At 54.2% G+C, this 23,471-nt stretch overlaps 1 protein-coding gene across 1 annotated transcript in view; it reads left to right on the plus strand.

The window, feature by feature from the left end:
• Positions 1–205: 205 nt before the first annotated feature.
• EPB41L1 (erythrocyte membrane protein band 4.1 like 1) overlaps positions 206–23,471 on the plus strand; it is a 53,855-nt gene continuing 30,589 nt past the window's right edge. The window contains exons 1-9 of the mRNA XM_077832508.1: positions 206–394; positions 4,952–5,116; positions 14,509–14,613; positions 14,736–14,778; positions 16,385–16,460; positions 17,092–17,310; positions 17,573–17,660; positions 19,923–20,075; positions 20,705–20,802. Coding sequence (XP_077688634.1) covers positions 206–394; positions 4,952–5,116; positions 14,509–14,613; positions 14,736–14,778; positions 16,385–16,460; positions 17,092–17,310; positions 17,573–17,660; positions 19,923–20,075; positions 20,705–20,802 — 1,136 coding nt within the window. The remainder of the gene's footprint in view (positions 395–4,951; positions 5,117–14,508; positions 14,614–14,735; positions 14,779–16,384; positions 16,461–17,091; positions 17,311–17,572; positions 17,661–19,922; positions 20,076–20,704; positions 20,803–23,471) is intronic.

Here is a 23,471-nt window from a genome sequence, read left to right on the forward strand (position 1 = left end):
CGTTCAGCATGCAAAGTATCATCAAGTTTGGAAGCCCTTGCGTGGCTGTTACCAAGCGATCATTAGTGCCTGGAACGCTGCTGGGCGTGTGCCTTCCCACAGACTCTGGGGAGATTGTTTCAAAGGCCAGGATGGCATTTAATTCCCCCTCTCTCTCCTCGCCTCTCCTCTCCTTACCTATGCAGCTGCAGAATAATTAGTCACCATGACGACAGAGACCGGCCCAGACTCAGAGGTGAAGAATGCCCAGGAGGAGCCCCCACAGCAGCAGCTGGAGGCAGCGGCAACCAGCCCAACCACAGTGACTACTGGCCCCGGCCCGACGGCCGACAACCGGGAAGCTGAGGCCAACGAGAAGCCCAGAGCCCAGGCCGACTCCAAAAGTGCAGAGCCGGTGAGTGGGTGGCGGGCCGGGGAGTGCTAGTCAGTTGCTCGGACCCGTGGGACTGAGCGCTCGGTATTGGGTAGGATGCTGCCTGGTCCCAGTGGGCAGGAGCCCACCCTATCGGTGGCCACTCTCAGCAGAGGGAGGGGATGGAGATGGAGAGGGGGCTCTCAGGGCAGGCAGGGAAAAGCCTTCCTACGTTGCTCCTGTTCTGTGGAGGCCTTTGGTCTCCACGGCTGGCATCATCTGGCCCCTTCCCTCTTGCCAATAAAGGCAGTTTCCTTGCAGAGTGTGATTAGACCCACTGGGCGTGGATGGGCTTTCTGTCTCCCCGAGCCCCTCTGCACCTCAGCCACCAGGATGGCACTGAGGATGTGAGCAGTGGTATTATTAACTTCACACAAGCCAGCTGCTCCATTTGCCATTGGGCAGTGCCCAGTGGATCCATCCAGCCATTGCACACAGAGATACCATGCAGCCTGGAGCTGGCCCCCAGGATCTCCGCTCATCAGCCTCTGCCTGCTGTCTGCCATATTGTGCCGGGGCTCAGACCCACTCCAGGAAGTGCATGTCTAGGAGACACCCACACATCAGGGCAGGCTGGTGGCACTGGGTCCCCCTGCGTGTATAGCCCACACCCTCTTGCTTATCTGCCCTGAAGAGAGTTCGGAGAGTGGTCCAGAAGCTGATGTGTGCCAAGTCGGTCTGTGCCCCTGCCCAGACCAGCTGCCTTTGCTTTGGCTCTCCAAGCTCTATAATGGGATAGATCCAGGCTGGAGTGGCTGGGGCCTGTTCAGTGGGTGGGGGGCCCACCCCAGGCCACCCTACAAGGGACTAGCGCTGCAGGGCTCTGCACGATCGGCATCATTTTACAAACTCAGCTTGCCCTGTGTTCCCTTCCCCATTAGAGTAGCAGAACAATCTCCATCCACCCCCTGAGCAGAGCAGGAGGGACTCCCCCAGGACCTGGTCTTGCCCAGTGCTGGGTCCTGGCTTTGAGAGCTCCTGGCAGAGAGTGAGGAGCAAAGCTGGGAGCCCAAAGCAACCTGACCATGCAGGAAACAGAGTGCAACTGAGCAGCTGCCAAGGTCCCCACCCAGCCACAGGGTCAGGGGCTGAGGGAGGCAAGTAGCCATGTGCCTCAATGAACTGATGCAGTCCCTGGCCAAGCTCAAAGCTGCCTAAGGGCTGCTCTAACCTGTGCTGCTGTAGAAGTCCTGTGTTCTCCAGCCCCGCCCCAGACACCTCTCTACTAGCGTGGAAAGGAGGGAGTGGGGTGGAGCAGCTATCTCACTGCGTGTCTTTGGGGGATTCCCTCCTGCTGCTCTGAGCTGCCAGAGCAGCACCAGAAATGGGAGCTGACCCAGTATCTCCTCAGACAAGCCCATTCTTCTCATGCACACAGACGAGGGCTTCTCTGGGAGAGGTTTACTGAGAACAAATCCTCAGACCCCTTGGTGAAGCCTGTTTAGCTGTGGAGGAGGGAGCTCCATATGATCCCACCTCTCCCGCCACCAACCCTGCTCCCAGCCAAATCCCCAAGCAAGGATCTGCAGTGCCAGGCTGGTGTCTGAAGCAGGCGGGGCAGAGCTCTGTTTCTATCACACATGGCTGAACTGCCGGCAATACCATCATGCCCCTACTCGCAGAGCGAGACAGCTCAGTGAGGAAGCCTGTGATGGAGAACAAATGTGGAGCTCACAGGTGTCATTTCCCAGAGTCACTTTTCTGACCCTGTTTGTCAGCCAGACAAAGACTCCGGATGGAAGAATCAAGCCTGGCTCGTCAGAGACCGAAATAATCCTGCAGTTTCATTTGGCTGCAGGATTCCTCGTGTCCGAAAGTGCTGCATAGCCTCCCTCCGCGCTCGTTAACCTGCCGACAGAGAGCTCCGCTACCTGTAACTCAGCACGTTGAGCCGCTACCCCTTCTCTCGTCCCCAGACCGTGCTCCTTTCCTTTGCCTCTGGAAAATAACTCCCAAAGGGGCCAGAAAGGAAGTCCCATGCCTCCGCCAATGCACAAAGAGATAGGAGCGAGATTTCAAACCACCGTTGCCCAGAGACGCTGTACGAGCCCCGCCAGAACCCTAGGGACGTGTTCATGGTGCCGAAGCCTGTGCCGCAGCCTCTGTCCTGCCAGGCTGAGCTGCGCTAGTGCGGGTAAAGCTGGGGGGGGTATCTCTGCCCAAGCTGCAGCCCCACTGTGCCTTGCAGTATAGACATACCCTGGGGCGCTTCTTGGGGGAAAGGACCAGGGGGAACTGTGATGACCTGACAAGGGGACTTGGAATCTATGAGCTAGGATGGGGAGTCTTAGCTTGTCAGGGGCAACATCTAAGCAGGCCGATGAGTCAGAGTTATCATGGCTAGGGAAGTTGTGTCACCAGAGGAGGTAAGGCCTTTCCTGTTGCAGTGGAAAGGGACAGTCCATACCCTGCCCAGGGGGAAATTGTGAACAGTATTTCCAAGCCGATAAATAATTGAAGCAAACCCAGGATAGCTGCTAATTGCAGCTGGTGGAGGGGATGCACAGTGCATGCTAGGCACCAGCTGCCAAGAAAAAGCCATTTAGACCCACAGGAGAATCAGTCCCCACAATCCTGTCTTCTGTGCTTGGCCACAGGCCACGTTGTTCTCTTGGTCACACTGGTGCCATCCTGGGCCGACTCCAGCCCACCCCAGACTTACAGGGCTGTGACCAAGAGCCTCTCTGTGCTAGAATGACCGAGATCAACAGCAAAAGGGTTTGACTGTCGGCTCAGAAAACATCTAATGCAGGTGATTGCAAAGAGCTGTTGGCCACTGGTGAGCAGAGGCAGCTGGTGCAAGGGCAGTCAGAGCTTCTGTGGTCCCTTGCCAGCTCCATGACAGTCCTCACTTCCTGCGGCCACGTGGCGAGGCCCTCACTGCTTGCCCTGGGCTGGTTGGCTGGGCCTTGGAAGCTGCTTAAGGCAGAGAAGGGGAGGAAAACACAGGGGAGGAAAAGGTTTCTTCTCGGGGTGGTGTGAGAGTCTTGCCTGACCCCCTTAGCCACAGAGGCACAGCATGGGCAGCGGTGACAAAAGCGCCTCCACCCCGCCCTATCAGTCTGCCTTGCCCAGACTGGGAGGTGAGAGGAAAGCTCCCTGGCTCATGTGGACAAGGAGAGAGTAGGCTGAGAAACCCACCAAGCTTGCTTCCGTTTGAAATCTGCCCTAGAGCAGAGCTTGAAGTCTGTTCAGCAGAGAGCACTGGTCTGGCGTCCTCCCTCGTCTCGTGATGTGGGCAGCAAGGACTTGACTGGGACCTGAATCCCCATCTGGGAAGGAGAAATGGGAGCTCACGATGCTACTGCGCCATTCACCTCTCAGGGTCACCTGCTGTGCAGCTGCTCGGAGAAAGCGTTCCTGCATGTTGTCCTTGTAGGGAGTTCTGGGTGTGCCGGGCTGCTGAGCCTGAGCTTGGTACCCAGAGTCCCAGCAGTGGGAGAGTGGTGTCTTTTCAGCTGCTGTGGGGCAGACAGATCCTATCCTTTCAGCAGAGGGCTCTGTGGGCCGCTCAGTGCATTACTTTGGGGGAGCGTCAGGCAGCCGTGACCCAAGCCCCAGGAAGCACTGATTTGCTGGCAGGCATTATTGTGTATCGAGTGCCAGTGGGCTGAGGGCTGCATTCTGATCAACACTGGTGTATGGGAGAGGCTTCCGGCTGGCCCAGGTCTCCACCTTCCTTTGCTGCCTGCAGCCCCGCCACGATGCTCCATGGTATGCAGGGAGACAGGGGAAATCTCTTGGAAAATCCAGGGAGCAGGCTGTGCGCTGAGGGTCCCTCCGCGGTATATCTCAACCCCCGATATCAGGAGGTGACAGCCGGATTCATCCTTCAGAGGCTGTGCTTCCAATCCCCCAGGGCCAGAGCACAGGCAGGACGAAGCTGGGCTGGCACCTGCTGGCATTATCATGCTATGCTCCAGCTAGCTCATCTCCTGTGAGGGCAGGTGCTCTGCAGAGCCGGATGGCGCTCAGCACCTGCCTCTTTACAGCCCTCCAGTAGCACAGGCCCCCAGGCCCAGAGCTAGGTGGTGATACCCTGCAGAGAGTTCAGCGACTGGCAGTCTGGTGAAAGAGGGTGGGGCCGTGCACGGGGGTGGGAGGTGCACACGCTTTGGTGGTGAACAGGCTGGGCTTTGAAAATGCCTCGTCTCTGGAATGTGCCAACGAGAGCCGCAGCCCAGCACCGGGAGGGCAGGGAGGGAGGGGTCGCTCGCGGTCTCTCCCACCAGCTCCCACTTCACTGAGGGGCCCCAGGAGGGAGGGATTCCTTCCACCCTTGCCTGGTTTTCCCACCCTCCTCTCTCCTCACAGGGATCCCCCCCCATGCCCCTCAGTGCAGGCCAAAGCCAGAGGGGTCTCTTTGGATCAGCCAGTTTGAGGACAATGCGGCTCCCACCCCTTCTGCTCCCCACTGGCCCAGCATGCCTCATCCTGAGATAGCTCCCAAACCCCACAGCTCCCTTGTGACAGGGCAGGGTGCACCGGCTGGACCCCCACGCGGGTGTAGGAGGGTAACACACGTTTCTCATCCTCCAGGGCATGGATTTGGAGGAGAAGGACTACAGCGAAACAGACGGGCTGTCGGAGAAAACCACGCCCAGCAAGACCCAGAAATCCCCCCAGAAAATTGCCAAGAAGCTCAAGAGCGCCATCTGCAGGGTGACCCTGCTCGACGCCTCCGAGTATGAGTGTGAAGTGGAGGTGAGTGACTGGGGTGTGTTGCCTGAACCCTGTGTGTCTGTCTGTGTCACCCTGTCTCGCCTCCCAGCCTGGCTCTGCTTGGCCATCGCCCCCTTTCTCACCCTTAAAAGGAAGGTAACCAACCACTGGACCAGCTTACCTGGGGCTGTGGGGGATTCTCTGTCACTGGCAAATTCTAAATGAAGATTGGACATTTTTCTAAAAGAGAGGCACTAGTTCACACAGGATTTAATTCAGGGAAGTCCTAAGGCCTGCGTCACACAGGAGCTCAGGCTAGACCTCGGGAACCAATGCGGCTCTTTTACAGTTAAAGTGCAGCTCTTGTGGGGAGCTCAGGATCTCTGCCTTGCAGTAGGGTGGTGAGATAGGGGCTTCTGCCAAGCGGGGAGGTGGGTCTCAGGGCTTCAGCCCTACAGGGTGTGCCTGCTGGGGCTCGGGGCTTCAGCAGGAGCAGGGCTGAAACCCCAAGCCCTGGCAGGTGCCTCCCAAGGGGCTGAATCCCCGACTCCCAGCAGGTGTGCTCTGGCTCTCAAACTTCTGAAGATTGTTGGATGCAGCTTGGTGGGTCAGTAAGTTTGGCCACCCCTGGGCTAGACGATCCCAGCAGGTCTTCCTGGCTTTGTAATCTGCGACTTCTCCCGCTATAAAACCAAAGGCCAACCTGCTTTGGACCAGAGAAATGGCTCTGGCAGCTCAGCGGGACTCAGGTGCAGCCGTCTCCGCCCCATAGCTGTGTGAGAGGAGACCGGAGGCTGCGCGGGACGGGGAGGCTGCTCCCCGCTCTTGGCCAGCAGCTGGCTGAATCCAGGACCCTGCACCTCCGACATGGCAGCAGTTCTCAAGGCGAGAGGTCTAGACAGGCCCTGGCTTTGGGCCACTCCTCAGGCTGTGTAACAGGGCCAGTCCTTGCACTGCAGCATGGCAGCCTTCGTGATCTGGGAAGGAGGTGACTGCCGAGCTGCAGCAGGGCACGGTAAAGGGGCCTCCTTCCTCTCACAACACTGCAATGTCAGATGAACAAATTAATGGTGCTTGTGCGGCTGTCAGGGGAGGTATAAAATGGAAACAGGGACTGGACTCAGGAGAGAAAGAGGGAAAGAGAAACGTGTGATAGGCAGATGCAAGCAGACACACGCTCACAGTCACTCACACTGGTAGACAGACACGCCTATATGTGCTCACACACACACAAAACTACAGTAAAGGAACGTTAGTAAGGTTGCAAAGTCAAGCATTCAGAAGTCAGGAAATGCCAGAGTTAAGGTTACCTATGCAGCCTTAATTTATCCCTTTCATGCAGATGCATTCTGATAGAGTCTTTAATGACATGATCACATCCACAGGACCCCTGCCTCACCCAGTGCACAGAATGGAGGATGCTCAGGCTGCCATATGCACTGCAAGCTAGGGGTGTGATTCCCTGCACATGTACACAGAGTCGCACTAGCTCCCATTGAGCTAGCGGGAGAATAAATAACTGTACCTGCAGTAGCGTCGGCGGCAGCAGCAGTCGAGGCATGGCATAGCCACGTATAAACCTGCCTGAAACTGGTGGGTATATACCCAGCACAGCTAAGCCATGCCTCCACCGCCGTTACCTGAGACTACACTGCTGTTTAGGCTCACGCTAGTTTGATAAGCCCAAAGTGTAGACGTAGCCTTAGTGAGCAGCTCTTCCATGGTTTGTTTTCTCCTCATTCTTCAATGTGTGGCCCCAGACCTCGCTGACTACCACTGTTCCAACCCTGGTCGGAAGCCAGAATTAAGTTTCCACAGGGGCTTTTTTATGCTGCTCATCACTACAGTTCTGAGTGCTTCACAAACATTAATGAATGTATCTTCACAACTCCCCTTTAAGACGAGGGGGGATTATCCCTGTTTTATGGATGGGTAACTGAAGCATAAAGATATTAAAGTCAAAGGTACCCACTCATTTTGGGTGTCCAATTTCCGGCACCTGGGACCTGATTTTTTAGAGTATTTAGCCGCCTTCTTCTAGAGCTGGTCCCTAGCTGTATTCCACCGTGGGGATGCATGTGCTTCATGCTCCTGGCGCCGAAGAGTTTTGAAAGCAGAATCTGTTGTTCTGCATGTGTGCCCTGGCAACAGCTGATACAACTTGCAGGGCAACGGCTACTCGTTTCTCCATGCTTTGGGGTTCCCCGGGAGGTTCATAACCCCAGTGAGGACCTGCTCTTTGATGAGATTCATTTGTTCAATCCAAAGATGGATGAGTCCTTACTCACTTTAAAGGACTGCAGGGCCACCATCTGCTCCCTGGGAATATACACCTGCCCCAAAGAGAAAATTCCGCCAGTGATAATACAAGCCTAGACTGATGGCTCAACAGTTCTTCCACCAGAGGAGACCTTATAAGCCATCCCATAAGAGGCAGAGAGCCCAAAAGACTCACTTCCCCACACCTCTGAAGTGCGTTTCTAGCCCTCGGCTAAATGTTATTTTTGACGGGAGCTTGAGAACTGCAAACCATTGAGTCCAACACCTCCTGACTCCTACACACCCTGTGGTGGTTGTCTAGCACTCTTTGTCAACACCTGGAGTACCATAACAATGGACGGATGTGTGCTCTGCATCATCCATTCCGGCTGTATGATGTAGTTTGCATCCCTACCCTCTCCAAAACCCCCTCGCTCACCCTCCCTTGAGGGCTGCTCTCATAAAAACATTCTCAAACAAGAAGCAGAATCTCTCTTACAGTGAGGAGTGAGAACGGGTTCCTCTTCAGTGCCAAGGGAGGGGTGTTTACTCAACATGTGTCCTAGTCCCCAAAAAGAGAGGTGGTTGGAGATCCATTCTCGCCCTCCACCATCTCAATCGCATTGTGCACAAACTCCATGTTTTGTGAAGTCACGTTGGCATCTGTAATTCCACCCCTGGAAAAAGGCCTGTGGTTTACAGCTCTTGACATGAAGGATGTCTACTGTCACGCGGACATTCACCCTGCTCCTCAGCGCTTTCTCAGATTCATAGTCAGCTCCATACACTTCCAGTACAGAGTGCTCCCTTTCAGCATTGCTCCCACCCCCAGGATCTTTACTAAGGTGTCCTCTATCGTAGTAACCGGTTACTGTAAGATAAGAAACTTTCTCTTACAAAGCACTTCATGTGTTCAGAGCACAGCTCCCATCAACTCCAGTGACAGCTGTGAGTGCTCGGCACTGCTGCAGATCAGACTGCAGGCTCTCAATCAGGCATCCAGAAAATGAAGAACATGCAATTAGTGCCCACCCGTGAAAAGTTAGGTTTAAGTGACCTGGCCAGCATTACCCAGGAACTCTGTGGCAGAGGCAGGAATAGAATCCAGTTCTCCAGGAAAGCATTCAACTGCCTTAATTATGAGACTGTCCCTTCACTCCCTACAATCCCCTATCTTGTTCACGACATGCCTTCCAACTTCTGCAACAAATGAAATGGGCCCTGCAGACAGTCTCCTTCACTAATAACCTTGATTCAGGTCCATCCTGTCTATGAAATGGAGCAGGAGTCCTGTGGCCAAAATATATGATTGTGTAACTGAGGACTATCACAATGCATGCTCACAATGTCGCAGGCCACCTTAATTCTGGCATTTCCTAACTTCTGAGCACTTGACTTTGCAACCTTAAGAATGTTCTTTGAACATAGTTTTTTTGGATGTAGATTTCCTAGGTTTTGCAAAAGGCAAACTGGAAAAAACAGAAATTCCTTCATGTGGTATCGAATTGACACCCACATAGGTCCATCAGCAGGGATAGAACCTTTAGCTCCATCACAGAGACCTCAGCTACTTGAGCTACTAGAGTAAGTGATAGCAGTGGTAGGTTGTTATCCTGTACGTGGGCCAGCATTAGAGGGGGATGAGACACACGCTTTGCCAGTGGGTTTCTCTCGTGTTTGCTGAGAGCAGAGGAATGGTGAGACTCAGGAGTCTTGGGTTCCATTCCAGGCTCTGGTGGGCGCATACTCTTTTGCCCGTTCCCCTGCCCCTCCAAGCGTGACCCCTTCTGCCCCATCCCCTCCAACCTGTCCCTGTCTCAGTCTTGTCTCTTCCCTATCCCTGGCTCCTCGTCCCAGTCACATTCTTCTTACCTAGCCAGTCTTATTTCCCACACCTCAGGATTCTCATCCCAGCCCCGATCTCCTTGTCCAGCCAGCTCCAGTTTCCCTCTTCCCAGTGCCTCATGTGATATGTCTCTGTCCTTCCGCCTTGCCTCCAGTCACACACTCTCCCCGCCCACATTTCCCATCCTCACTGGCTCCCAGTCCCAGTCCCCGTCGTCTAATCACAGTGTTCCCTCCACCCCTATTTACTGACACACACAGAGACGTTTTCACATGTGGACGTTCACACTCCTACACCCAGAGACAGGCAGACGCTTGTGCAACCAGAGACACGTGTGTACGTAAGCACAGATAGACACACACAGACCCACACTTTCAGAGGCATGAGTGCACAGACAGGCATGCCAAGGCACACATTTGCACACCTGCATGCACAGATACATGAGCACACAGGTTTGGGAACAAGCCGGTGGCATAGCTCCGTGTCTCATTCCCCATCCTCTGATTTCCCATCTTCAAAGCAGAGTTCTCCCTTGCCGGAAGCCATTTCTGCTTATTAGCTCAGTAAGGCACCAAGGGTGCCGTGAGCTATCTGGGTCACTAACAGAAATACACATGCACGTAGACACAGACGAATCCCCAAGTGCACACGTCCATACACACACGCACAAGAATGAAGCGAGAATGCAAGTCTGACTCATGCATTTCTGCACGGGGGCTGCCTGCTATTTGTGTATCATGGCAAAAATGAAGTGTTGGCATGTGTGTATGTGTGTGTGTGAGAGAGAGCGAGAAAGAGAGTGAGTGAGCCTGTGTCACTGTGATAGCGGTCGGCTTTGTTAGAGAGCAAGGGAGTTCATGCAGCAGGCAGAGCAGTGATACTCAGACTGAAGCTTGCGAGCCGCAAGCAGCTCTTTAAAACACTGTGATTTCATTATTAGCCAATCTAAGTTATTAACCAGTCAGGATGCGTTTACTATGCTATTAACCAATTTAGAATACTTGGTCAATCATAGAATCATAGAATATCAGGGTTGGAAGGGACCTCAGAAGGTCATCTAGTCCTACTCAAAGCAGGACCAATCCCCAATTTTTGCCCCAGATCCCTAAATGGCCCCCTCAAGGCTCACAACACTGGGTTTAGCAGGCCAATGCTTAAACCACTGAGTATCCCTCCCCCCAGTCATTTTGCTGTGAGGATAATACTGTAGATAGGTATATAAAAATAGTAAATGACACAGTGAATTGTCACTACTGTGGCTCCTTTGGGTTATGTAAGGGGTGAAAGTAACTTAAAGGACTTACTGGTACTCTGGAGTCTTGAGCAGGGGGGCGTGGCCTCAACTGGAAGAGGCGGGGCCTTTAAATAGTGGGGGCCTTTAAATCAGCCCCAGAGCTACCAGCTACAGAGGGGTCTGGGAGCCCAGGGGCTCAGGGGTGATTTAAAGGGCCCTGGGCACCAGCCGACTGCTACCGCAGCGGAGCTCTGGGCTCCGGCAGTGGGGCTCGGGTGGTGCTTTAAAGGGCTACCCCAGGGGCTCCAGCAGCGGGGCTTGGGCAGTTCTTTAAAGGGCCCGGGGCTCCCCGCAGCGGCCGGAGCCCCAGGCCCTTTAAAGCGCCACCGGAGCCCTGCCGCCGCTACCCCAAGGGCTCCGGCAGTGGGGCTCTGGCGGCGCTTTAAAGGGCCAGGGGTTCTGGCCACTGCGGGGAGCTCCGGGCCCTTTAAAGCGCCAGCCTGGGGAAGCCGGTCTGTTCCGGCACGCCGTACTGGCACTTGCCGGTATGCCGTACCAGACCGTTCCGGCTTACTTTCACCTCTGGGTTATGTTGACCACTAATTTGCATCCTGAACCATTGAGGACTGAGTATCACTGCTGCAAAGTGTGATCAGCCCATCGCAGGGAAGAGAGCGTGGACAAAGCCGTAGGCACCATCTTTCTTAGATGCCGGCGGGGGCTCACCCCCTGCTCTGCTCCAGGCCCTTTTGAAAGGAATGAAAATTTGTCACTGAAGTTTATGAAACGAAATGAAAAATGTCAATTAGAAAAAAAATAAATCATTTTGATTTGAACTGAAATGACAAATTTTCAAATGTTTTTATTTTTGTCCCCCACTCCCTCCATTTCCCCCTCCTTTGGAAAAAGGGGATAAGAAGTAAAAAAGGAGGGAGGGGGGAAATCGCCAGATCTGTACAGTGATTTTTTTTTTCATTTTAAATCAAATCAAAACACAATTTTTTGCTTTGGTTTGATTCGATGGAAAACTGAAAAATTTCAAACAATATGAAAATGTTCACAGAAAAGTGAACGTTTTAAGAGTGTGAGATTTTCAGGCATCAGTTTCCACTTAGTCACCAGCCCTCCTGGCCAGATAAAGTGTGTTCTTGTCAGCAGAGTGCCTGATTCCTGTTTTCAGAACTACTAGGGAGAGTTGTTAAGTGTCCATTGAGTTTAAATAGTTCAGCAGAAGTGCTGTTAGCTGCTCGCCTGCAGCAGAGTGATGCAGTGGAAAGCATATTGGTTGTTGCACTGCAATAGGGTGATTCCACTTCTCTACCCCGTCCCTAATCTCTGTTTGTTGGGTCTTCCGCCCCCCTGTGAATAGCTTTCCTGCCTGCATCTGCTGCTGTTCGGAGCTGTCCCAAGCAACATAAATTGTGACATAAAACTGAGTGGTTTTTTTGCTGCCCTCCTTGCTCCTCACCTGTTTGGGACAGCAGTCATGAAATTGACCCCTCTTGTTAATGTCATTCAGCTGCTGCTCCACAAGGCTCTGAGCAGCAGTAGAGGCACTGACGCTGCCTGTCTGCAGACTCAGGAAGATGGCACTTAATTGAGTTGCACTTCGTTTGTGTCTGGAAGGTTGTCTAAGAGCCATGAGGGCTGGAAATCTATTTTTAGCAATATAAAAACTGAGATTCTGCTGCAATTGTATCCTCAGTGCCCCACACTCATCTGGAAGACTGTGACTGGATTTTTTTTGAACCCTGATGTCAGTGGTCTAGGAGCTCAGCAGACAGAGAAGCCATCAGTCTGTGTTTAGATCATGGGTCTCAGAGTTCTCTATTGCATGGAGATTAATTCATGTCAGAACCAAGGCCTTGAGTTTTCCCTAGATGAACGGGAATATTAAAGCCTGTTCCTGGGACTGAGTGGGTGAAGGAATCCGAGTCAGCTTTGTTCCATTGATCTCAACCTTCCAGCAGCCCCAGGCTTTAACTGTCATTTTTAATAACTGCATTTGTATTTACGGCAGAAACATTGTCACAAAGCAATAAATAGAATGGGTCATTATAGCAACTGAAATGATCTCTTAAAGCAGGAGAGATGAGCTTTTCCGAGCCCTGATGCAGCACATGGATTTCCTCACCCTTCCCGGGTGACTGATTAATATTTACCAAACAACAGACACAAGTGTGCGCCCACAAATATCTGCCTCATACCGGATATATAAGCCATATCTTGTTGTTTCCTTATCAGAAATACTACTTCTGCATGTACCTTAGGAAACAGTAATCTCCTGATATGTTATTGCCCTTTGTTTCTGCTGCTTTGTTTATAGAAGAAGCTGTCAGTGGTGAACTCTGATCTTATGAGATTCCATTCACAGTGGAGTCAAGTTAAAGTCCTAGATTGTTGCAATCTTTTGTGTTGTGCAAATGGTAATTCTGGCTAGCGAGGAACCTCTGCTCAGAGAAAATTCCTTTGGGGAAAAAAGAAATTGCTTTATTAAAAGGGGGCTTGTGCTGTATTTGTGGTTTCTTTCTCTCCCCTTTTCATCCCCCACCCCCTGTATGTATATTTTGCCTTAGTTGTGCATTCTAGACAATACTTATATCCATTAAAAACAAGCAGGGATGAAACACACAAATCCAATATCCTTGCCTGAACAAATTCAGCTCTGCAGTACTCCTATATCAAAAAAGATATAGGAAGAAACAGAAGGGGTCCAGAGATGGAAGACTAAACCTATTAGAGGCATAAAAAGATTTCTTTACCAAAAGAGATTGAAAAGATGGGGACTTTAATTTAGAATTGAGGTAAAAAAGGGGGATCATGATCAAGGTATATAGAAAAATGGATGGTCTAGAGAAGGGAAATCAGGTGCCCCAATTATCCAGTCTCATATTACAGGGACAAGGTGACACTCAGTGAAATTGGAGAGTGACTCATGTAAAGCTGGTCAATGGAAATTATTCTTCTAGCCACATAATTAACCTATGGAACTCACTGCCACAAGATAGCAAAAGGCCAAATGCTTGGTATGATTCAGAAGAGGATGGAACATTTAACTGGATAATGAGAACACCCACTATTACATTAGACAGGATAAATATAGGAATATAAGCAGTATAAACCGTCCTTCTTCAGGGCATTAGCCAGCCACTAACTGTCCTGGTCAGTTAGGAACTACCCCTGCAGGCAGGTTATTGCAGAATTGTCCACTGTGCCGTTTCCTGCACATTCCGCTCAGGTATCTTGTATTCGGCAAAGACAGGCTCCTGGGCTGGCTGGACCACTGCTCAGATCCAGTATAGCAGCTACTCTGCACCTGTGTTGCTTTAAAGTGGAAGGTGTGCCAGCAGCTGGGTGGGTCTCCATCACCCAGATCCTGGCTGCATCCCACATTAGAGGGGTAAACAGTTACACTGCCCTGTAATGTGGTGCTAGGGCTCTTCTGTGCACCTGCCCTATTTGCCGGTGTTAAAACTCTGCACCAAGCTGCTGAAACTGGTTGTTGCAGGATCAGTTCATCGAATGAATCTGCCCCATGAATCTATAGGAGGTGGGGCTGGCTCTCTCAGGATAGGGGATTAGGGAGCTGAGACAGGAATGTCCTAGAGGGAAACCCCAGGGGCAGCCGAGCGCAGGGAGGGAACTCAGGCTGAGTTTTGTGCTTTGTTATTGTTTCAGAGTCCCCAGTAAAGCCAAAGTCCAGGAAGAGGAGAGAGGGGGTTCAGGGAGTTGGATACTGACTCGGGATATCCCAGGGGACAGTCTAGAAGGCACATTGTCCTTCTGGGCCAGGGGGAGCATGCCTACAGCTACTCCCTTGATAGAGCCATTGCCTCCCCTTCTCCCCAGCCCTCCCTGTCCCCTTCGGGGTGACAATCATGCCCACAGGGACACTCCCAGAGCGCCGAGCCCAGGCAAGCACGGGCTGTGGTTGTGCTTGGTCGCTGGGAGGGGGAAGCAAGGGGCAGAGACTTCCTGCATCCCCCGGGTCCTGCTTTTGCCTGTGTTCTGATGGACAGCTGCAGCATGACTGGCCTTGGAAAATGGGAGGGGGATCCTGGCTCCAACTCCCCTGTCCGGCTGTGTCTCCTGCAGAAACATGCCCGGGGCCAGGTGCTCTTCGACATGGTGTGTGAGCACCTCAACCTCCTGGAGAAGGATTACTTCGGCCTGACGTTCTGCGACTCCGACAGCCAGAAGGTAAGGCTGGGGCACCCAGCTCTTTGCCGGGCCCGTTCGATGCCCCCCTCCCCAGTCCCGTCCCACCCCTCCCTCCAGGCCGCAGCCATGACCCCTGTTTGTGTTATTTCTTGTTGTTTCAGAACTGGCTGGACCCCTCCAAGGAAATCAAAAAGCAGATCCGCAGTAAGTCGCCCAGTGTGTGTGCTGGGGAGGTGCCGTCCCACCATGTGTTAGGCCTGGGCAGTGCGCTCTTCAGGCTGGTCAGGCTTTCAAAGGAATTCAGCAGCTGCCACTGCTCTCAGTTATGTTACCTCCCCATTCTGCCTATCCCGGTGGGAACTCCAGCCCCTTGGTGCAGCCCAAGGAGAGCAAGAGAAGCAAGGGGAAATGTGGTGGCTGCGGCAGGAATACGAGCCTGATTCGCAGAGTTGCCAAGCGCCTGGAGTCCCCTGGAGGCGGATGTCAGCTGCAGATGCTGCTCAGCACCTCTGAAAACCAGGCCACTGGCATCCGGTCAGGGACAGCTGGGGAATGCCTGACTGTGTGCGCCATTGGCAGAAGGGGCAGGCTGGCATCCAGAGCAGGGCTCCAGCAGCCTATGGACCATGTGCCACCATTCCTGTGGAGGACCTTTCTTAGGGCAACTGGTTGGATGGCTTTGCTGGTCCTTAGCCCTGCAGTGAACACACAGCTGGGCATCTCTGTGGGTCTCTGTGGGCTGCGTTCTCCCCTCACTCGCACCGTTGTCAGTCAGGGGCCACTCCCCTGAAGTCCTGGCGTGAGATGGGGAATCAGGCCTCGTGTCTGCGTCTTTTGCGGCTGGGTCGGGACAACGCCCCTGGGCTTGGGAGAGGGTGCTGTGAATGAAGGGGATGCTGTCTGCTCCCTCTGCTGAGGGTGTGTGGCTGCCTTCTTCTGCTGAGGTGTGCAGGCCCTGGGGCTCCTTGGCGGCGGGATTCCTGGCTACCATACGATGCCCATGAGTCATTAGAGTTACCCACAGTGGGATGGGGGGCTGCAGAGCCTCTCTAGCTGGGTGGGGATCCCCGTCCTTATCTACAGCAGTGACCTTGCCCAGCATCCAACGCAGTGTCTTAGGATCCACCCAGCTGCTAACAGACGTCCTTGTAACCGTCCCTGGCTCCCTTGGAGAATGGGTGGGGAGGGGCTGGATCTACGTGATGCTCAGAGGGGGCTCTGGTTCTGCACCGCTGAGCAATCAGGAGAGCCCGGGCTGGCCTGGAGTGGGTTCCCGGGCTGACAGAGCAGGGTGGGGGCTGGTCAGCTGGAGGAGGAGCAGGAGATCCCGGGCTGGCCGAGAGTAGGGGTGGCAAGGCAGGCTGGTTAGCTGGGCTGGGCAGTGGCTTGCAGAGACATTGTGGAGCAGGAGAGGGGGGCCTCACCAACTGTGGACCTCAGGGAACCTTGCTGGGAAATGTGAGGCTTGTTGCTGTGGCGACAGGAAGAGGTGGTGTCCCTGCATGGTGGAGACTGGGCAGATCTTGGCTGGGCCGACGGTGGTGGGGTCTGCGGGAAGCACAGTCTGTAGATCCCCAAAGCAACCCATGCTCGGCGGGTTAATCTCTCTGGGCACTCAGGTAGTAACCCCAGGGGAGTCGCCTCTTCCTTCTGCCTGTCCCAGGGGCCCTGGGCATTGAGAAGGGGTGGGACACAGGCACGGGCTCCCTACACTGAGCCCAGGCTGCGGGGCGGGTGCCCTCAGGGAGGACGTGTCCTAGGCACATGGGGAACATGCTCCCCCTTATTCTCTCTTTCTTCCTCTCCCTAGGTGGCCCCTGGAACTTTGCCTTCACTGTTAAATTCTACCCACCAGACCCTGCCCAACTCACAGAGGACATCACAAGGTGAGGGGCCATGGGGCACTCGGTACACTGCCACGCCCCAGGGCTCTTCCTCCCCTCCCTGGCAGACAGCATCTGTCCAGAGAGCCAGCTGCACGGTGGATGGGACCACGTGTGTGCGTGAAAGGTCACCTGTGTGTAGGATATGGCCACCTGTGTGTGTTGGGTGGGTCAGGGAGGGGACTGGCCCAGTGTGTAGTCTGGCGGAGTGCAGGAGGTGTGCGTGTGAAGGGTGTGACTGTGTTCCTCTGGGTGTGCTGTGGGGGGGCCTGGCTGGGAGGGTCTGACCCAGGTCTGTGGCCATGGTCAATGGGGTTCATCTTGGGCTTGGGGCGGAGGGTCCATCCCTGGCAGAGGGCGAGGGAGTCTGTCTTGAGTGCAGGGGCACAAGACGGGGGGCGCTCATCCTGAGTGTGGTGCGGGGGGGTTGCTCCTTGTCACGGGGGCACAGTGACGGCCTGAACTGTTATTGACTGTCTGCCCCATGTACATGTACCCCGCCCCAGTGACCATCTCCCTGCGATGGGCAGACCCCTGTGCTATTTAGAATCTGCCTGGCCCCCAGAGAGCTCACCAGGGCGTTTCCCTTTGTCTTTGCCCCCATCTCACCAGCCTCCCCCTTTTTCTCCCCCAGATACTACCTGTGTCTGCAGCTGCGGGCTGACATCATCACGGGCCGCCTGCCCTGCTCCTTCGTCACGCATGCCCTGCTGGGCTCCTATGCCGTGCAGGCCGAGCTGGGAGACTACGACGCTGAGGAGCACGTCGGCAACTACGTCAGCGAGCTGCACTTCGCGCCCAACCAGACCAGGGAGCTGGAGGAGCGCATCATGGAGCTGCACAAGACCTACAGGTTGGGCACCCCTCTAGCCCCGCCATTCCTCCCTTCTAGTGGGCAGGGATCCAAGCAGCTGCGCCCTGCCAGGCGCTGCTTGTACAGCAGCTGGGAGGGAGCCCTGGTGCTGGCCTGGGTTCCCTGCTAATAGCATCCCAGTGCTCATCTCCCAAGCAATTCCTGCTGACCAGACCCCCGATCCCTCCATGCCCGCAGGATGCAGCTGGCAGCAGTGGCATGGTTCTAATCAGCCTCTCTTTGCTCCCCGTCTCCTTCCAAGGGGCATGACGCCAGGCGAAGCGGAGATCCACTTCCTGGAGAATGCCAAGAAGCTCTCCATGTACGGAGTCGACCTGCACCACGCCAAGGTACCTGAGCCCCCAGAGTCAGGGCACAGGAGCCCTCTGAGGCCCTCTCTGTGCTTCTCCTCAGAGCTCCTCACTCCTCTGTCTCGCTCCCTTTCTCCCTCTGTCTCACACGCACACTCTGGGTATATCTACGCTGCTGTCAGGCGGTGTGATTGCAGGGCATGCAGACAGACCCACGCTAGCGCTGGTCTAGCTAGCCCCGCCTGCCCAGGAATCTCCATACACACCGGAGCAGCTAGCCCGTGCTGCTGCCAGGGCTTCACTGCTGTTGTTACCGGAGCTGGCTTTGATCTAGCTACATCAGCGCTAGCGTGGGGTATGCCTAGATGTGAGGCAATCCCACTCCCGATTGCAATGGGGACATCCCTCGTTTCCTTTCTCCGTCTCTCCCCCCCTGACCTTTGTGGATGTCTCCGGACAACATGATACCCCTCTGCTCCCGGTGCCAAGGATCCCAGTGGTTTTCCATTCTCAGGAGGTGACAGCACTGAGAAGTTTGCCGTTCGTCTCATCCAAGCCGGGACAAGCAGAACTAGAGTCCCAGGTGCACTCATGTGGGGCCTCGCTGCCCTATCATCTAGGAAATGCTGTCAGTCCTGAAATGTGACCCATCCGCCAGGGCCTGAGCTCACTCCCTGCCCCCCATCCTCTGAGCCAGCAACACAGCTCTGTGCTGACCTCTGGCGCTTGAGCTTGCAGAGCCAGCTGGCCAGTTTGGGGCCCACTTGGGGATGCCCTTAGCTGTTTATTGCAGAGCGAGCTGCAGGCAGCAGCTGGCAGGCCAGTCCCATGTCGAGCCACTAGGCCTGTCCAAGAACGAAGTAGGGAAGCATCTGCCCTGCTCACAAGAACACAGCGGGCAAGGGGCAGCATGGTCATTTTCACCTCCAGGGTGACGTGTTTGTATCCAGCCCAGGCTGGTAATGGCTGATAGCAATTACCAGCCTATAAAATGGAGTGGGTGGGTCTCAGTCCAGTTCACAGTCGGCAAGTGCCCACATCACAACTGAGGCTAATTACACCCCTGCCCCCAGATCCTCTGAGCCAGCAGCACAGCTCTGTGCTGCCCTCTGGTGCCAGAGCTTGCAGAACAAGCTGGCCAGCGTTACCTCTTTGGGTACGGCCTTGCCTCTGTGCGCACTGAGCCGCGCGTCCTGCTGACAAAACGCTCTGCTCCTGCTGGCAAAGTGAAACCAGCTCCCCAGGCAACATTCACCCCCGCCAGCAGGCACAGTTCTACTGGTGCAAGGCACGTGTGGACGCCGAAGTGCCTGAACCGGTATAAACAGTCCTCCAGCAACAAGCCCACAATGCACCTGGTGCTGCAGCTGTGACCGCTCTGCTTGCCGGGGCTCACTGTGCAGGGAAGCGGGACCCCCATTTAAGATCTCCAGTGTGTTTTAGAAAGGCTTCTTTCCCTGCCATCTCTACAAACACACCTGGACAAGCCTGGCTCCGGCTCCAGTAGCTGTGTGGTCCAGGAGCCAGGTCCTAGGTTTCCTCAGCCTGTGGGGGGAGGAATGCAGAGCGCAGCTTTGGCATTCCCACAGGACTACAGATACGTACTCTGCCCTGGGAAAGGCCGTGGAGAACCTGCAGCTCCAGGGGGCTGCCCCCACGACCTGCCCCTATTGTGGCTAGCTTGATGCCATCTGAACCAGGATCCCACCTCCACCCTGAGAGTGACAGTGGACACCTCGCATAGACAAGGCCTTGGGCTCCTTAGTGATTTAGGTGCTTCTGAAAACCTCACCTGGTCAGTACGTTGTAGATAGGGCCCCATTGTGCTGGCTGAGCTGCTGGGGGCGTGGTCCTGTCTCTCCACCCCAGAGGCTGCCCCAGAGCTCAAAGCCATGAGAAGATGGAATTGCCTTTTAAGGGCAGGAAACCCCCACAAAAGAGCACAGGTGTCTCACAGCTGTGAACAGCAGCCAGTGTTCCTCCAAACCTCCTGCTCCATTCTGAGTGGGAACATTCCCCTCCCCGCAGCATCTCCCCACTGGCATCTCCAGCAGGGGACCTGGGTACCGCGTGATGTGTGGTAGCAGCCCAGTGGCACTGCATGCTCTGGAGGGAATGCAGTGGCCGCATTTTACAGTTGGCTGCAGGTACAAATTACCAGCCAGGCTACGGCCCCTGGCGTGGTGCTGGCTCTGGACACCTTGCTAGACCACACTGCCAGGTGGTAGCTGGAGGGCTGTTTGCTGGCCAAATACTAACCCTCCTACCTTGTCCTTAACCCTCCCTTCTGGCTTCCATCAGGACTCGGAAGGCATTGACATCATGCTAGGCGTCTGTGCCAACGGCCTGCTGATCTACAGGGACAGGCTGAGGATAAACCGCTTTGCCTGGCCCAAGATCCTCAAGATTTCCTACAAGAGGAGCAACTTCTACATCAAAATCCGCCCCGGTGAGGTGGGTGTCTCTTGCGAGAATCCGTCCCTCGGGAGTTGGGGGGGACACAGGGCAGAGTCCATCCTTACCTCCCGGGTGGGTGTCAGGAAGTCTGTTCTCTCCCAAGGGTGCTCGTGTGCTGGAAAGGTCCATTGTTGTTGCATCGCACCAGAGCAAGGAGGCCCCCAAATTCATTTCAGCGAAGAACAAACCAAACCCAGCCTCTCATGTGTTTTATCCAGTGGGGTGAAAAGGGGGGAAGGGTCTGAAAAAGGGAGCAAAAGTGGGATTATTCCCCCCAAAGGAAATGGAACATTTGAAATTTCTTTTCCTTACATGAGAGAATTCCCCTCCCAGCCAAAAGCTGGTTAGTGCTGAGGAAAATGTGATCATCCACAAATGCCATCCTGCTGCCGTGTGAGCTCTGACCCTGCCCTGCCACCAGCTGAGTCCTGACAGAATAGCCACCCCAGCCGGGGCCCCAGAGCATGCTGGGTAGCGTTGATAGAGACACCCGGTCTGTCATTCTCCTGCTGGGACCTTGGCTAGGAGGCTGTCGCCAGCCTGAGCCATCTCCCAGGGCCATAGTCTGAGGCAGCTCCCGAGCAAGAATCCCGGCTGTAACACGAGTCTGTCTCGTGTGCTTCCAGTATGAGCAGTTCGAGAGCACCATTGGCTTCAAGCTGCCCAACCACCGCTCCGCCAAGAGGCTCTGGAAGGTCTGCATTGAGCACCACACCTTCTTCAGGTGAGGAGGAAGGTCCCTGTAAGAAACCGCCAAGGACAGGGCAGGACTCACAGAGAGGAGGCGGGGTGTGCTGTCCGTTCCTGCCCTCCTTGTGCTTTTCACTGGGGGAGATGTTCTTCATTAATGCCCCACGGGGGATCCACATGGAGGGAGGGCAGCGGTCTGTCTCCTTAGTGCTCCCCCTCAGCTGCCTTTGCCCTGTTGATACCTCTCTCCCCTCTGCCCCACGTGGGGCGGGGTAGTCTCTGGGCCTCCCAGCACTCTCTCCCTGGCCTGCTTTCAGCCTGAGCTCCATGGTCCTCCCTACCTGATATCCCTGGGAGCTGCCCAACTACAGAAACCGCACTCTGGCTTGGCTTCGCCCAGCCAAACCGTGGCATATTCCAGCTGAACCCAAGCAGAGAGATCCCTGTGCCCTGCAGAGCGGGGTCCCAATTGCCCTGCTTCGTACAAGGGGAATCCAAGCAGACTGCCGTGAGGAACACACTGTAACCGTAATGCTGTCATCACTAAGGGTTTCAGAGAAAGAAAAGCCGCCTGGAGATGCGTATCTCCCTTCTAGCTCTGTGGGGACCTGACCTTCTGCATTGTCTGATGTTTGGTGGTCTTGTCTAGCTACCTATATTCTGTCATCACAGCAGCTCATAGCACCCCTGTGCAGTTGGGAAGCATCAGCATCTTTAGTTCATAGATGGGGAAACCAGGGCACTCCTGGAAGTTAAGTGACTTGACCAAGGTCACCCGGTGAGTCTGTAGCAGCGGCAGGAATAGAGCCCTGCTGTCCTGAATTGCAATCTGGTGCCCCACCCACAAGGCCATCTTTTCCTTGCGTTAATGGAGAGTTTTCCCGGATCTAATATGTAAAAGAATCTGCTGATGGGCTCAGTTTCTGCATGGCAGTAAATTGCATCCTGTGCGGGTTGGGACAGCTGCACTCAGGCCTGGTCTTTGCTGTTTGCTCTGCTCTGCCATGGCAATACTTATGCTCACTCTGGAGTCTTCTGCTTTTTTATCTGCCAGTCTGTGCCTGGCTGGTGCTCCGCATGGTTTCCAGAGCTCGAATTCTAAACAGAGACAACGCGTCCTACAGACTGTTTTTTACAACCATTGCATCTGAGGCCCTGGCCTCATTGCAGGAGTTTTGCCATTGGCTTCACAGGGGCCAGGATTCCTCGCCTTCTGCCCCCCCACAAGCCTTCCAGCTCCAGACTAGTAACTGCAGGGTCCCTGCAGCTGGCTGCACTGAAGACTGAGGCCTTGATTTTCAAGAGGCCACCAATTTTGAAGGCCCAGTTTGAGACCCTTGGAGCCTGATTTTCAGAGCAGCTGCAGATCAAGCTGGGGTCAGTGACTCTTGACGCCTCTAATAACCAGGCTCGAGGGGCCAGATTTTCAGCTCTCCTCTGCATTTCTGACTGAGGTTGTGAGTACAAAAATTATGGGCCCCTGTCACTTTCACTTGGGCATGCCCATCCCTGATTGTGTCTGCAAATCAGGTGTTGACAGAGAAAGCGCACCCACAGGAACCCCAAGGCCTGGTCAGACCTGGCCCCAGGACTCTCAAGTTGAGCTCCCAGAATTCATGGCCACTCTTGACCCCTGATACTTGCACAGACAGTGCAGGGAGTGTAGGGAAGAGTTCGCTTGCAGAATGGCACGTGGACTGGGGAAGAGAGCCTGTGTCTTGAGATGCCCATGCTGGATTTCCCAGGTCTCATGCTGCACAAGTCTCTGCTTTTATCTCCATCTGACACGCTTTCAGGGCTGACAAACCAGCGTTTAATACATCAAGGCACACGGCGCCACCCTTCGCCCTGCTACATTTGCCGTGTCAGCCCTCAAGAGGCCAGCGCAGCCCCTTTAGAGCTTTGCTTATTTAGATGGGCAAAAAAAAATAAAAATGCCCACACATGGCACATGGTCTCCACGGTGCTCTCAATTGCTTCTAGTAGAGACAGTTTGGTTCACTGGCAGTGCTGGGGAGGGAAAGATTAGTTTGGGGTTAAACCAAAAATGAATTTTTCCAAAATTCTTGGCGAATGGGGAAAAAAAAATCCGTTTGGGGTGAAGGAGCCATTCTGCTCCCCCTGCAGTGGAATGTTGGGTTCAGTTTTGAGCATTTTTTAACATTTAAAAAAAATTCCTAAATAATATGAAAGTAAATTTCTAAACGAAAAGTCGCTTGCAAGAAAAATATTGAAATGTTTTGATTTTTTTTTCAGAATTTTTCCTTTGTTTTTGTTTTGACGTGAAGGATGTAACAAAAGCAACACCAATTCGCAAAATGTTTGTGTCGCCGAAAAGATGTCTCCCGGCTGTAGTCCCTGTATCTCCCCTGCCCACTGCTCCCCCCACCCATACACAGAGTACCCCTCATTTATACGCACCTGCCCCCCACGTTATTATCTGATTTAGGCACATGCCTTTTTGACTCTCACTTCACCTCACTGCCGTCCAGTCCCTCACCTTCTACATTTGATGCTGAAGTCGCTGAGATGTAGGGTGAGGCAATTTGCACCTTCACCATTTGGGAGAGGTACAGTGGATGGGAACAGCCAGTGAGATGGAGGCAAAGAGACCAGCAAGGAGGCAGAGGGCTGGGGAGTTCTGCTAACAGGACAACACTGTTCCTGGAAGCAGGGTTAAGAGCCCAGGTCTTGGGGGAAGAG

This window comes from Eretmochelys imbricata, chromosome 13 (assembly GCF_965152235.1).
Source record: "Eretmochelys imbricata isolate rEreImb1 chromosome 13, rEreImb1.hap1, whole genome shotgun sequence".
In the NCBI taxonomy this organism is placed as follows: Eukaryota; Metazoa; Chordata; order Testudines; family Cheloniidae; genus Eretmochelys; species Eretmochelys imbricata.